Below are 16182 nucleotides of genomic sequence, written 5' to 3'. Positions count from 1 at the left end.
TCACCGAAAAGTCGCTACTCACACAAAGAAGACACAGATCGCACCAGAAGTGCCACTGTAAGTCAGGTCAAGTCGCCATTTACCCCCAACTCCACTCCCAAACTTTGTTTTAACGCAGAAGCCAAAATTACTTCCAGCTATTCCTCAACCGCGCTGTTCGAAAAGCAAACGACAGAAGCGTTTCTTACAAGCCCCAAAGATAAAACAACAATTTAAAGCCTTGAAAGGAGAAGCTGGAGAACGTAGCAACACCGCAATTCCTCAAACTTCCAAAAAGTAGCGATTCTCAGGCAGCAAAGGAGATCAGAGCATCCAAAGAACCCGTCGCCTTCAAACGACAATTTTTACATCTGACACAACGCAGGGATTTCGGCTGCGGTTACAGATACCTCTAGGCAGCTGTTCAGGCTAAAACAACTTTATTCAAACATTTCACATTCTTTATTTCAAACCAGTCAAATGCGCGATTCGTGCATTTCAGAGCCAAATCGTTGACTTCTCGTTTCAAAAAGCAAAAGGCAGTTTAGCTTCTTGCACCCTTCTCGTGAATTAAGTCTCTAAAATGAAGCGGGGGTGACATTTTTCAACTGTTCTTTGAATACTGATGTTTCATAAACAGAGGTATTTTTTTGAAGATGCAGTTTTTCGCTTCAGCTTTCTGTGTAAAGCAATTTTAATTACATTTTCATTAGCTTTACTTTCAAACATTCTCTGGGAAAAAAAAAACAAAACAAAACAAAACAAAACCAAACCATTTTTCGTATTCTGAAACAGCTCTGAATTTGAGAATTTGGGTCGTGCCGTTCGCACCCCAAAGTACAACGTTAAAGGTCAGAATCAACTAATTCTTCCCCCCTCCCCAAACAAAATACTTTTTGGTTCTCTTTACAACGAAGCACCTTTTCCCCAGTAAGGATTTCAGCCATCCATATCATACAGCCAAACATCTAAAGCTATCGGTTCTTCAGGGACCTGGCCCATCCAGCTCTGCTGATTTTCAGCCTCCCAACACTCAGCCATCCAGGAGTTCCTTACTGAAACAACACGTGGGAGCGTTGACCTGCTTGAAGGTAGGAGAGCTCTTCAGAGGGACCTGGATAGGTTGGATGGATGGGCTGAGGCCAATGGTATGAGCTTCAACAAGGCCAAGTGTCGGGTCCTGCACTTGGGCCACAACGACCCCACGCAGCGCTACAGGATTGGGGCGGAGTGACGGGAAAGCTGCCTGGTGGGGAAGGACGTGGGGGAAGTGGTCAACAGCCGGCTGAACATGAGCCAGCAGGATGCCCAGGTGGCCAAGGTGGCCAACAGCACCTGGCCTGTATCAGGAATAGTGTGGCCAGCAGGACTAGGGAAGCGATTGTCCCACTGTACTGGGACACTGGTGAGGCCCCACCTCAGATACTGTGTTCAATTTTGGGTGCTGCAGTATAAGAAGGACACTGAGGTGCTGGAGAGGGTCCAGAGAAGGGCAACGAAGCCGGTGAAGGACCTTGAGAATAAGTCTGATGAGGAGCGGCTGAGGGCTCTGGGGGTGTTCAGCCTGGAGAAAAGGAGGCCGAGGGGAGACCTTCTCACTCTCTACAGCTCCCTAAAAGGAGGTCGGAGCAAGGGGGGTGTTGGTCCCTTCTCCCAAGTTACAACCCATAGGACAAGAGGAAACGGCCTCCAGTTGCGCCAGGGGAGGTTTAGGTTAGACATTAGGAAAAACTTCTACGCCGAAAGGGTTCTCGAAGACTGGCACAGGCTGCCTGGGGGAGGGGTTGAATCGCCATCCTTGGGTGTATTTAATACATCTTTGGGTGTATTTGTTTCTCCTGGGCTGGGACATGATGCCAGAACGACTTCTGAAAAGAACTCTTCAGATCTCATTCTCCTACACGAAGTGCCGAATGACTTCTTCATCCTAAGTCCCAAATCAGCCACATTTATGGTCCCCCCTCTTGACTGCCCCACGAGTTTACCGCTTGCTCTCGTGTAGGGAAATCTCTGGGTACTCTCAGGCAAATGCTGTGCTTGGACACGCGAGCCGCGGATGTCGCCACTCCTCACGCGAGCACGCAGGAGGAGAATTCCTCATGAGACCTGCTCCCGAAACCAGATTTCTTGGTGCTCTGTTTCTTCCTCTCTTCCCTTGGGGACAATGAGGTTCCCAGGAAATGGAAGCTGAAGCTCTGTGCGTCACATCATCTCTGAAGCCTGGTGTCACATCTCCTCCTGGGATGCCACGTCTGCTCGCACGTGCCTCCCAGTCCTTCGCTGCGTTTCCGCGTGATGGCTTGAGCACCCACGTCTTCCATCCAGGGAAGACCGCACTTGGTGCTTCTCAGAGGTCCCCAATTCCACTGTCAAGCGCGAAAAATGCTTTACCTTTGGGTGACTTCAGCAATATTCTTCACCGTTCCAAGTGTATATTTTACAAAGTCGGGGTAATTTTTACTCATCCCATGTTGTTCACCTATTTCCCCAATCACTTTTCGGCATAAATTACAGCACGATAGCAGTCTAGCTTGTCATGCTCTTCGAGCACTAATTTACAGCTGAAGCTAAACTATATCGCTGTCTAATATGTAGAACAGCTTCCATCTGTTCAGTGCAGTAATCAGAAACCAAGCAACCCAAACCCATTTTCCTGGAGGATACCTTCGCAAAGTTGATCAGAGATTCGCTTGCATCCATGCTCAAGCTATTTAAAACAAACCCTTCGGGGAAAGCACTGCTTTCAATTTCTATTTATTTATATTTTTTTTTTTTTTTGGCTTTTGTTTTGTTTTGCTTTTTAAAGCAGCAAAGTTTGAGGCTTAAAATAAATATTTATAACCTTCCCAGCTGTTAGGAAAGGCACGTGAGCTTTCTAGGGAACCTTGAAGAAGCAGCTATGTGTGGATTTCTAATCACTTTAACAAAACACACTAATTAAAATGAATATCCAGCGGGAGTTGACGCCGTTCTCCAGGATACTGTACGTCTTCGTGTTGCTGATGCCAACCGGGCTTCCAGTGAAAGCAGGAGAATGGGCTTTAGCCACAGCAGCAGAGAGGGGACCGCAGTGACCCGCCTGTGCTCCAGCCCTCCCCTGACGAGCCGACACTTCCAGGACTCTCTAACTACTGGAATAAGCCAATTTTTATCCCTGGGGTTTATCAGAGCGTTCGCATCTAGTACACACCGCGGTGCGTTCCCAGCATCGGGCTGCTGCTGCAGCTTCACGAGGATAATTCATCCCTGCTCCAAATGCAAATGCATGGAAACGCAATACATGGACGAGATGGCTTTGCTTGGGATTTATTCGCATGCACCCGCTTCCATCGCGCATCTCCTGGGATTACTCATCGATTACAGGCAGGGCGGGGAATGGCTGGAGAGCAGCCCTGAGGAGGAGGACCTGGGGGCGCTGATTGATGAGGAGCTCAACGTGAGCAGCAGTGTGCGATCGCAGCCCAGAGGGCCACCAGTACCCTGGGCTGCATCAGAAGAAGTGTGGCCACCAGGGCGAGGGGGGGATTCTGCCCCTCTGCTCTGCTCTCGTGAGACCCCACCTGGAGTGCTGCCTCCAGCTCGGGAGTCCTCAACACAGGAAAGACATGGAGCTGTTGGAGTGGGGCCAGAGGAGGCCCCGGAGATGCTGGGAGGGCTGGAGCCCCTCTGCTGGGAGGACAGGCTGGGAGAGGTGGGGGGGGGTCAGCCTGGAGAAGAGAAGGCTCCGGGGAGACTTATTGTGGCCTTCCAGTCCCTAAAGGGGCTCCAGGAGAGCTGGAGAGGGACTTTTTCCAAAGGCATGGAGTGATAGGACGAGGGGGAATGGCTTCAAACTGGAAGAGGAGAGGTTTAGATGAGCTATTAGGAAGAAATTCCTCACTGTGCGGGTGGTGAGCCCCTGGCGCAGGTTGCCCCGAGAAGCTGTGGCTGCCCCATCCCTGGAGGTGGTCAAGGCCAGGTTGGACGGGGCTTGGAGCAACCTGGGTTGGGGGGAGGTGTCCCTGCCCAGGGCAGGGGGTGGGAACTGGATGATCTTCCAGGTCCCTTCCAACCTAAACCATCCTATGATTCCTCGATGAACACCTTTCCATGCACACCTGTATTTGGGCACAAAACCTTCAAAGGAAGGTAGCGTGTACTAACTGCAAATCCAAACAAATGTCCTCCAACGCGTTACTTTGCGTTCAGAATTTATCTTTGACCCTCTCCAGCGAAAAGGCAGCTTTTACACCGTACCAGCATCCCTTCTCTAATCGCTGTCTAGCCCAAGCGTAATTCGAAAGATATCATGGTGCACCGCCCCACGTTGCGATCCGTCGGTATAGTTACAACACGTCAAGAAGCATCATCTCTTCTTCACAAACCTTGCTGAGAAACCACAGGTACCAGTTCTCCCTTTCCTGCGTGCCACGCACTTGCAGGCACGTCCCGCCTGCTGGAAAATTGCATTTGGCCATCGGGAAAAGGCAGAAATTCTTCAATTTGCCAGGGTTGATATTGAGATCGTAAGGAAATCCGGCCAGTCACAAGAAAGGCAACATCAAGTACTATGGTGCATTTCAACTGGTTATTTATTTATTCTTTCATCCAGCTCGCCTTTGATCCTTTTTAGGTGGTTTATTTTGTTTTAAAAATCATAGCAATTTTCATCAGTTTCCTTTTATTTTCTATTCATCTCCTTTCCACTACGTATTTGCTTCTTATGGATTGTCTGTAGTTTTGCCGTGACTTCCATCTGTCAGATTCTTTGTTCCGTTTGATTTGCACTCCGTTTAATTTTTTTTTTAGGTAGACTTTTTCATTATTCTCCTTTTATTCCTTTGCTACTTCAAATATTCCAGTTATTTTCTCTAACCCTTTCCTTTCAGTGTTTTCCTTCCCTTTTGTGTCAGCTTCTGCCCTGATTCATACAACCCACAGTTCTCAGGTATCTGCAGCCCATCATCTTTCTCTAATTATCCCCCTTCGTTGCCAACCTGCGTTTCTAACGACTGCAAACGAAGGCTGGGAAACAGGATTTGACCTTTCTGAATATTTGCTTAGCGAATCGTATAGGACCGTGGGCATCGCTTCCCTTGTTTCTTTGATTGCTTATCGTTTATGAAGTCACATATTCGCTTCAGCACATTATTGCACATGGCCACGATGCTAAATTCTGGCTGGGAATTATTTTAACAAAGGTTTCCGACTCCTCGGTCCTGGTGATGACAGAGAAACACAACCCAAGGCACATTGGACCCAAGAGCATGAAAAAACCCTCTGTTGGTGGGTTGTTTAGACCCCGGGCATCTCACCCTGGGTGACAACCGCAGTGACACCCCTCAGCTCGAAGGCTTTTGGAGAGAAAAGCTTTTAAAAGAGATGCATTTACCGTCCAGATCGTTTTCGGGTGTTTCCGCTGTGTACCAGTCCGAGGGAGGCCCCGTCCCATTCACGGTCATGGCAGCCACCTGGAAACTGTACTGGCTTCCTTTCTCAAGTCCTGTTTAATGAAAATGAATAAATAAGTAAACAAAAATCATACAGAAAGAAGAAGAGGAGAAAACACCAAACAAGAGAGCGACAATGCCGGAGTTTCCCCACAGACTTTGCGTAAAACGAGATCTCGAATAGCAATCCACTGGATTTGCCACGCGTAGGGAAATACAAAATGCGAATATATAGAGAATATATATGCAAATCTACAGAGAGGCCTTCCCCCAGCGCACGGCAGCGGCTCACTGCCCGCTTGGCAGCCCCGCGCTATAGGGCAGACGTACGCGGGGACGCCGGGTGGGCAGCCCCCGCCGCGCGGCGCATGGGCAGGGCGGCGGCGGAACGGCTCCGCGGGGAGGACCGTCTTCACGCGGGAAAAGGGACTTCTTTTAACCAAAAGAAGTGTTTCAAAACTTGAACGAGGGCTGCAATAGCCCAGGGCTAGTTTGGGTCACAATTCCCATGGGTTGCAGTCGTACATAGCAAATCAACGGAAGACCAAAGAGTAGAAAAACGAAGTTTTGTTTTCTATAACTAAGCCATTAATTGAACACTTAAAACCGGCTCACTGCTTTTAACGTGCAGGGAACTGCAGGTACGCGCTCCTTATGCGGAAACAACGTTAGCAACCGAAAAGGGTTCTGCTTTGCCGCGCTCCCGATTAACTTCGGAGCCCACGGTTTGGGGAAAAACCATCACGTCTTGCCAGTATTATGAAATAAGCAGGAATTCCGAAAGGAGATGTTTTCCTCTGTGGCTAAAGCCATCAGAAAACAATTACTGCAGCGTTCCTGAATGGGCCGGAAACACTTGCCAGGTCCCTGAGGTGGGGATATAGGTTTATCTTTCTGCTCAGTCTATACTGACCACAAATATTTAAAATATTTAAAATGTCATAGAATCAAAGAATCGTCTAGGTTGGAAGAGACCCTTGGGATCATCGAGTCCAACCATCTACCCTACTCTACAAAGTTCTCCCCTACACCGTATCCCCCAACACCACATCCAAACGTCTCTTAAACACCTCCAGGGATGGTGACTCAACCACCTCCCTGGGCAGTCTATTCCGATGCCCGACCACTCTTTCCGTGAAAAATTCTTTCCTGATGTTCAATCTAAATCTACCCTGGTGGAGCTTGAGCCATTCCCTCTTGTTCTGTCATTAATTACCTGTGAGAAGAGACCAGCACCAACCTCTCTACAGTGTCCTTTCAAATAGTTGTAGGGAGTGATGAGGTCTCCCCTCATGTCCATTTAGAAGAGCCACACCACGTAGCTCGGTCTCCAGCGATCACAACGTATAAGTACAGAAAGTAATAACGGGGTCGGGATATTTTTCTTAATTGCTTTCTAAAACACATATTCCCGAAGGTCCGTAAAACAAAGCCCTTCGCTTTGGGCTGCGGGGAGGCAGCGGCGGGCAGGAGGGCTGGGGCTGTCGGCAGCCCGCAGTCCCACCAGGTCTCCCGCAGCTCTCCAAGCCCGGAATAATTCATGTCAAAGAAGGAGTTTGCTCAGGACATGGGGATCTACTGCGATAGAGATGAATCTGCGCTGCTCTCGCAGGGCTGGGACCCGCAGCGGAGCTACGGACGTCCGTGCCTTCACGCTGGGACTTCAACCGCATCGCCGTGTTTTCTTCTCTGAGCCATCAGAGCAGCAGCAACCCAAACATCGGAGCAGCTTTCATCATTATTTCACTTTATCTGCCAGAAAATAGATCCTTTCCAACCTGTCTAATGTGCTTAAGGTGCCATCGCCCCGTTTGGTTGCAGCTCTTAGTTACGTAGCCGGCACAAGAGGTCCCACGGGGACCTTGGTCAAGAGCCTAGTTGATGATGACCAAGTTGAGATTTGGGTATTTAAGGTCCCAAGGTCCCATGGGGACCTTGGTCAAGAGCCCAGTTGATGATGACCAAGTTGAGATTTCAATATTTAAGGTCTTCCTCGTAAAAAACGTGCTACTTTTGCTTTTACTTAATTTTAATTATTTTTGCAACAAAATACCACTTTTCCTTCCAAACCAGTGAACGATATTGTTTCTTCTGAACTATACAATTCAGAATTACTTCCAGTTCTCACGGGTTACAATTCACACGTGGAAGTGAACAGAGTGCAGGTCATTTGAGGTGAAATCATAGCTATACCGAATTCAGACGCAAAGGTGCCATTGACTTTGACAAAGTTTAATTTTCTCCCATGATGCTTTGCCACAGTTTAATTTTCTCCCATGATGCTTTGCCACAGTCTCAGTTATGTCTTGCAAGAACACAGGTGGCATTCATTGTCACCTACCAGAAATCACTGTGACCCTTATGATACTCATCTGGCGACTTTAATTCATCGCAATTACAATTTTGCCATGATCTAGTGTTGAACTTCTCGTTCTGGGAGGAGATATTTTCCGTGGAAAGCCTTGGAAAAGAAACTAGGGAAATCGATATTTTTGCCCCCCCCCCCCCGAGAACATAGGAGACGCTGACGGAGCGTTCTAAAAAACCACCTGAGGCTGAAGATATCGGACACGAGAAATTTGGGTTCAGAGTCATCAGTGATAAAATCCAGGAGACAGACATATGATAAAGGCATTAAGGGAAAAACTGGTTTAAAAATACCACCATAAAGACCGTCTTTGTAGAACACAATAAATGCTACCTGCCAGCACCGAAATCAATGTTCCCTTGAAGTCAAAGTATATTTTATTCCCAAAGCATTTAATTCATCAAAACCTTGCAAGGCTGTACCATGTGAACACTGACCTGTGAACAAGTACCAGAGGTTGTTTGGCTCCAGTGTTTCAATCTCACCCCTGCGGGTAGTCTTTCTATGTCGGATTTTATAGCCCGTAATAAATCCATTTTGAGTACCTGGTGGTGGAGGCAACCAGCTAACTTTGATGCTCTGTAAAAGAAGAGATATTTTATTGTTGATTCATTATTTATTTTTTTTTTTCCCGCAAAGAAATGACAGAAATAAAGCATGTAACATGATTTTTTTTTTTTTGGTAAAAGAAAGGAAAAAGAAAAAGGCTATGTTTTTCTAATAACAACATATATTCAACCAAGTTATTATTTTGAGGAGAAGACCAAATCGAATCTAAAAAGACTCAAAGTGGGGTAAAGAAAACGATACATTCTCTAGCAGTGGCTGGCTATATAGACTTCTATATAGATTTCTATAGTAAATTTTCTCCCTTTTGGGGTATTTTTCATTTCATCAGGCTGCTAGAATACCTGGGGTACTATAAACGTCAGCTCTGGGACTGAGTTGACATTGCAACTCCTTTCGCTTTTCAGCCCAAAGTGCCGAAGTCGCCTCTTTTTGACCGCAGGATACAAATATCAACCCGAGCGGTCCTAACACTTCTGTGCCGTTTTAATTCCACAGACCTTCAACGGAGACGTCGCCACAGCCTCGTTATACCAACGTAAAGAAATTCAAACCTCTTGGGAACAAACTTCTTGCCGAACCCAACACGTAAGAGCGTTTTCGCTGAGCTATTTGCCGCCGTCAGCAGCAACGCAATTAACCACCACCAATCACTTAATTTCTTCTAAGCGTTGCTCGCTAGATAGCATGAGGGATCTTCTCTCAGCCTCGTACCCAAACTGAGACCATCCCTTCTTGATGGCTCCTGAGACATCCCTACATTGCCAGACACTCGTCTCTGCCACCGCTCTCCTCGGAGAAAGCTCTGAAGGCACCTTGTCACCGGGATGGAGAAGCCAGCCCACCCACTTGGCCATTCCCACCACCTTCTCCTCTACCTTCTCTTCCTTCCCGTGTTTGGCGGAGGGCCCACGGCAGGTTTGTGCAGCGATCCAGCGATCGTTTTCTTTTCACCCCTGTTCATTCTCCAATAAACCTCAACCCTCAGCGGTGTTTTTACCGCCGCAGACCACTGTGCTTCCAGATGTTAAACAGCAAGACCTCCTTCCTGACAGCAGCAGCTCGGTCAGGGCACAGCAGCAGGTCCGCGTGTTTTCTCTGCGTCTCCTTCCATTTAACCACGCGGAATTTCATGTCGTCTCTTCTCTCTCAGGCTTTTTAGCGATCGGCTTTCACTGGGGCTACACTAAATGGCTAACCCTTGGCTCCTGCGCGCTAGCCAGCGTGGAGCCCGGCACACATCGCTGGGTGACCCCACCACCGGCGCTCCTCAGCCGAGACGAGCCAACACCTCTCTCCATCCTTTGCTCTCTGTCACATCCGTTGCTTATCACAAAGGCATCTTTGTTCCTACCGCAACAACATCGTTTCTTCAGGAGCCTTTTGTGAAGGATCTTATCAAAAGGCTTTAGAAAACCCAAGCCGGCAATATCAACTGGATCTCCTTGCGCACGTGCTCAATGACTCCTTCAAAGGACTTTAATAGGCCCGAGAAGCAGGAATTTCCTCCACAAAAGCTGTATTGATCCCTCCTCGTCATATCATGTTCGTCCATACGTCTATTCATTCTATTCTTTATTATAGTTTCTCTCAATTTGTCCAGGAAAAACCACCAGATTTACCGGGTTGGACTGATAAGAGAGTTGATATTGTACATCAACATTTCTCTGCTAAAACAATCTGGGCACCAGCTGCTCCGTGCAAGTCTCCAATCCTCCGAGTGTTTTTACTCGGCATGATATAAGGTATTCAGGGTATTAAGGGTTTCTCACGGAACAAGACCGCACAATTCTGTCTACGCTGCCTCTTACAGCTCTGCATTACAAATTTTTAGACAAAGAGAATGGTCGCCCCCATCACAGTGGATAGTTTTTGACCCAATACAATTTATTGCCATTACTGAGTTGCTTAGTCCCTGCATAAATATGTTATAGCACATATCAAATTAATTATTGCAATAGAAAAAAAAAAAAATCAATTTCGCACACATACTGCCCAGTGATTTATTGTTACAATCAATTATACATTTCAAAATCAATACTTCAGGTTTTCACCGCTGAGTGAAATAACGCCGAGGGTTTTTTGCATTAGGGCAGCACAAACCCCATTTTTCAAACCAGCGAGCGATTGTTTGAAAACCAGATTTGGTCACTTTGCATATTGAAATTGCCTACATATTAAACGCTTACGGGAGAATGCCAACACCCAGAGAGGGGTTTTAAAACATATTTCTGTTGACAGCTCTGAGGATGTCTACAGGTAACTCATTGTTTGATACTGGTGCGCTCCCAACTCTTCCGATCTCTGCCCAACACCGAACCACGCTCTCATCACGGGGACCTCAGTGTCTGTGTACATTCCAGCCCAGCTACGAGGAGAAGACGACACCTTGCCCCAAGAACAGCTCCGTCTTTCCCCCGCCCCTTCCAAGAGCAACAAGAAAAGCTCTTGGGAAATCCCAGCTGCCCCCATCCAGGAAAAAAAAAAAAAAAATACGGAGAAGAAACAGTAAAGAAGTGGAGGGACAGGAATGCTTTCAGGGACCTGTTGCACAGCTCATGTAGGCGGGTGGTTACAGGAATGATTTGTGGATTGAAAAATCCCACCAGAAGGGACAAATCACACTGGTCCCTCAGCTTGGAAAGTGCAGTAACACCAACTTTTACCCAAAAATGCCGCTTATAGAAAATTTAGAACCGAATCAGCTGCTGGAAACCGCAAGTGGCTTTTGAAAGAAATCCCATAGTTTGGAAGACCTTCCAATGACCCAGGCTTTTGAGCGGATCTTTGGGTGGTCCACCATCATTTCCAAACCACAGGCTCCGTGTCGTCCCTTTATTTCAAACAAACAAACAAAAAAGAAGACTTCTGAGCTGCTTGTGAGCTAAACCAGCTAGGAGGCCCCAAGACAACTTGTTGTCCTCTAGGAGAGGTAGCAATAGTGTTGGTTATGCTCGTTCAGAAGAAGGGTTCTCCAGGCCAGCGTCCACCCAAACGAAGGAAAGAGTTTCTTGCAAATGGAACAATACTCAAGCAACAGATCTACGATCAGGGTGGTTTAACTGCTCAATGGGGCCAGTCAGCAACCGTTTAACAGCCCTATAGATTGTATAATAGTTCTGGAACTGGAGCAGGAGTGGCTCCAGAATTTCTCAAGCCATTTCTTCACAAGGTTGCGTGAGCCTGGGTGCTCCGTGCGGGACCCTGACCGGGCAGCGCTGGTCCTACCTTTCTGAGCAGAAAAAACTCTGAAGGCTCCCAAAGGAAGGGCACGCTGGCATCAGGGTCACAGTGTCCCGGCATGTTCTCCAAGCACATACCCAAACCCAGCAGAGGACAAAGCCTGTCGCACACAGCCATACTACTACACGTGTGCAATTACTCGTGAGATTTATACATATATAGTTTTTAAGGATCAAAGGAACTATCGCAGCCATACTATTTCTAGCCTGAACTTGACACTAATTTGATTTAAAAAAGAAAAAGAAGACCTCCAGCAGAAGCATCCAAGCACTTGGAGCCGCGACCTACAAGCGCTGAGCAGTTGTTTTTTTTTTTTTTTATGAGGCCCCAAATATCCCTTCCTCTGCGTTGAAGCCAACAGTGACTACATCTCCCGGCGCAGCAGGTCCCACCGAAGCAACGGGTTGGATTCAGCGCTCAAGGCAGAATAAATAAGATCTTCCTTATGATTAGAGGAGAAAATAGGTTCTTTACAGATCCACCTGAAGCTGTCACTATAACGGTAACAGTTCGCTTTCACCTCAACCTGGTCTCCATGGACACCGCAACGATGCTTTTTATCAATAGTACTTAACACGTGACCCTTTGCTCCGGGAAAATCAATGACTAAGGTTCTGACGGGCTTCTCGCCCTTTCTTCTGCTTAAGAGAGAGCAGTAATGACGAGCGCTCTAATCCTTCACGCTTTATCCAAGAGGTAACCCACAGAAAGAAAAGATTTCCTTTCTGTTATACCAGGATTCCTACGGAAACCATAAAACAAGGGCAGCTTCAAGAGGATTTTAGGAACCTGTTAGTCCTGGTTGGAACGCAACATGGAAAAGTATTGGAAAAGGTTGTTGGCCACCACCGTTTGCTGAAATGAGCCTTCTTCAACAGCAGCGTGGTCCCTTCCTTGGCCCATTAGGAAATCACCCCAGCAGCTCAGCGTGAGCTGGGACGCCCACCACCGCCCTCGCTCAGAGCTGGGAATGCCCTGGACATTGCAAAATGGCCCTTTGCAGACCCCTCCCAATTCCACTGTATTTGAGAAAAGTTTTCCAAGAGAATAGACGTCGGCCCAACAGATCTAACCAAACCTGAGCTCAACCTTTAACATCCTTCCTGCAGTTTCCAAACCCACAGGATGTTTTCATTTCCCCAGTTGCGTAATTATTTACTTAGAAACCAAAGCAGAACAAGAAAAAGCAGAGAGATGATCTCCACGTTGACTGGAGATGTGGAGCATCAGAAATCTCACAAATCTTACCAAATCAAAGTTTCTGCACTTGCAAAGACTATTTGCCAATTTATTTTAGTCAAGAATCCTCCGGACATAAATCTTCGTTAACAGATATTTGCAAACATTCATTCAGTTATGGTAGCGGACGACTAGTATTTGTTTTATGAAGTCTATCTGTTGCACTTTGCCTCCGCACATACATCCTTCCGATTTTTTCCTTTGCTAAATCCATTCTGTCAATTTTTCTTTCCAATGGAAATCAAATTATCTACCACCAAACCTTCCAGATACACTAATCAGGGATTTGATAAAATAGAGCCTCGAAGTGATCTGCTGGAGGAAGACTCCAAAAACTCACTGAGACTTTAAGGAGAGGCAATCACGTGCCTTAAGGCTGTGGGCTGTTCTGCCTGAAAAGCAGAGCCAAACTAAACCAATCGCGGAAATACACCTGCGTAAAAACATCTGGGGCACAGCGTGAGCTGCCAAAGAACACAAGGATGGAAGTGGGGTGGAGGTGGGACGGAGGTGGGACGGAGATGGGACGGAGATGGGACGGAGATGGGACGGAGGTGGGATGGAGATGGGACGGAGGTGGGATGGAGATGGGACGGAGGTGGGATGGAGATGGGACGGAGGTGGGATGGAGATGGGACGGAGGTGGGATGGAGATGGGACGGAGGTGGGATGGAGATGGGACGGAGGTGGGATGGAGATGGGACGGAGGTGGGATGGAGATGGGACGGAGGTGGGATGGAGATGGGACGGAGGTGGGACGGAGATGGGACGGAGGTGGGACGGAGGTGGGATGGAGATGGGACGGAGGTGGGATGGAGATGGGACGGAGGTGGGACGGAGATGGGACGGAGATGGGACGGAGGTGGGACGGAGATGGGACGGAGGTGGGACGGAGATGGGACGGAGGTGGGATGGAGGTGGGATGGAGATGGGACGGAGGTGGGATGGAGATGGGACGGAGGTGGGATGGAGATGGGACGGAGGTGGGATGGAGATGGGACGGAGGTGGGATGGAGGTGGGACGGAGGTGGGACGGAGGTGGGACGGAGGTGGGACGGAGGTGGGGCTCACGGAGCTCCTAGCACCTCCAAAGGGTATGACAGGCACTACCCAGGATCAAAGTCCCTTAGAGTTTTCACATTTTTGGATGAAATTCTGTGGGTTAAAATTTGCCATCTACCTGCTGATGGTGAACTGTACACCGGGCGCTTGAGTTAACACGGGGTAACTCAGGTTAAAAGGCAAAGCCCGAACAATCGCAAGGAAGCGGAAGGGAAATAAAGCTAGAATAAGAGAGTCCATTGTGAATTTATGTAGATGAAGCCTCTAGAACACACCTTCCTTCTTTGGAGAAAGTTGGAAAAAGTTCAAAAAAGGAAGAACTCGACGATTTCACGCAACAACAAAACGGGCTATTACTCACCGTATGTGGCCAGCAGCCAGAACCAGCGCGTTTCTCACTCCACATGACCCACCCATGAGCTGGGATTTGAAACCCATTTCCTGAGCGAGATTTGGGAGCCAGGTGTCTTCTGCGCTCGGCGAGGGACTCGGGAAAGGATCTCACAGAAACCCCGAACGCTCCTTCTACGTGCAAACTAGGAATAACCTTTAGGTACTTTCCTAAAGCGTGCCGAGACTATTTTTAATCTTCCATATTCCTACTGCCTTTGTTGACCTGTCAGAAGCAAGGCCGATGGCCAAAACCACAACGCACTGCCCAAGAATTACAAGCCCCCAGAACACTGAACAGAAAGTTTCACGACCCGTTTGACCCATCTTTCAGCCTTAAAACCAAAATCCCTCCGGGACTTCGGTCCGTACGTCAGACCGGTCACCACCGAACGCAGCGACGCGTCCCACAGAAGGCTCCTAATGATCTGCTAGGAGCGTTCCAAAGTTGTCCCGCGCCTCTGAGAACGAGCCTTTCCGTGCTTGCCAAAATTCATAAAAATGTCTAACTGTGGCTATTTTTTTTTTTTTTTAACCGCTGTTAATTAATCTCGGCCTCAACAATCTCCTCCGGGGGAAGCGCACGCTCAGAGGCATCCGGGCTCCGTTTCTGCTAACAATTAAATCAAAACTACCCGCACAGCTCCTAGAAAACTTGTATTATCTCCCAAATCAGGTACGTTTTGAAAAACAGGCAGGACTCAAAAAAGGACTTTAAAAAAAAAAAAAAAATACAGTAGTTAAAAAATACGTACAATCGGTGTGCGTATAATATAGTGCTTGAGAAAATAGTAAAATCAATGTGTCATTTGTGCAATAAAATGTGCTACGCCTGCCGTAACGGCGGAATAATAGATTTTAGCAAGAAATTAAGCGTCTCGAGGTAAAGGGTGCTTAATGTACTAGCTTTTTACTACGCGTGAGTTCTCTCCCGGAAGAGGTGACAAATTCCCAGAAAATACTTATTCTATATTATGCACGTGGTATAGAAGCTCATTACCCTAACGATATAGGGGATGTCAAAACTTTCCCCGGAAAAGTTAGACCTAGGGAGCCTACAGAGCTCCGGCAGGATGATTTCGTTGTGAAATGAGGGTGGTTTATTTTGAAAGGCTTTAAGTCATTATTTCCAACGCTGTGGGAGAAGAAACTAAGATCCATTATTTGTTAACGGCATCTTGCCCATCAAGAGTCGAACGCGTCTTTGAATGCAAGGCGGTTCGGGTCCCAGCTGCGCACACGTTAGCTCAGACACAGAAGTGCCTCGCAAAAATACAGGCGGCCGAGGGCAAGGAAAGAAAAAGGAGAGCATTTCACATTACGTGCTGTGAACACCCAAAGTCGTAGAGTCACGGAATGGTTTGGGTTGGAAGGGACCTTGAAGACCATCTCGTTCCAACCCCCCTACCCTGGGCAGGGACACCTCCCACCAGCCCAGGTTGCTCCAAGTCCCGTCCAACCTGCCTTTGTCCTGCTAGAAACGCCTGAAAGCATTGGTGGTCAAAGAAGAGAGGGTTATCACGTACTGATTTGCCGGCTGAGGAGCAGAAGGATGAGGTTAGGATCCATTTTTTTTTCCAGCCAGTTCTGCTCTTTTACGACCCGTACTGAATTACTTTCCAGCAAGGTGATCCCTGGACTTTGATCCCACAGCTGTGGGCCCAGTCCTGGACTGCTGCAATAGACTGCTTGATTGCCTGGGCTTGCAGTAAGGCTACAGCCGTACTCACCTGAGTTTTCCCAAGCATCCAGACCCGTTACGGTGCGTGCATGAGCGACAGAGAAAGGCGCTTCAGGCAAAAGCTGTATTTATCATAGAAACACAGAATCCTTTAGGTTGGAAGAGACCTTTAAGATCATCAAGTCCAACCATCACCCTGACGCTGCCAAAGCCACCACCAAACC

At 47.7% G+C, this 16182-nt stretch overlaps 1 protein-coding gene across 1 annotated transcript in view; it reads right to left on the bottom strand.

Moving 5' to 3' along the window:
- The window catches only part of DCC (DCC netrin 1 receptor), a gene marked incomplete at both ends in the record, with an annotated part of 609880 nt that overhangs the window by 86939 nt on the left and 506759 nt on the right, over nt 1-16182 (bottom strand). The window contains 2 exons of the mRNA XM_082497412.1: nt 5351-5461; nt 8214-8355. Coding sequence (XP_082353538.1) covers nt 5351-5461; nt 8214-8355 — 253 coding nt within the window. The remainder of the gene's footprint in view (nt 1-5350; nt 5462-8213; nt 8356-16182) is intronic.

This window comes from Vanellus vanellus (assembly GCF_965231255.1).
Source record: "Vanellus vanellus genome assembly, chromosome: Z".
Lineage (NCBI taxonomy): Eukaryota > Metazoa > Chordata > Aves > Charadriiformes > Charadriidae > Vanellus > Vanellus vanellus.
Note: the sequence above shows the minus strand (reverse complement) of the source record. Positions and strands in the feature narration are given on the sequence as shown.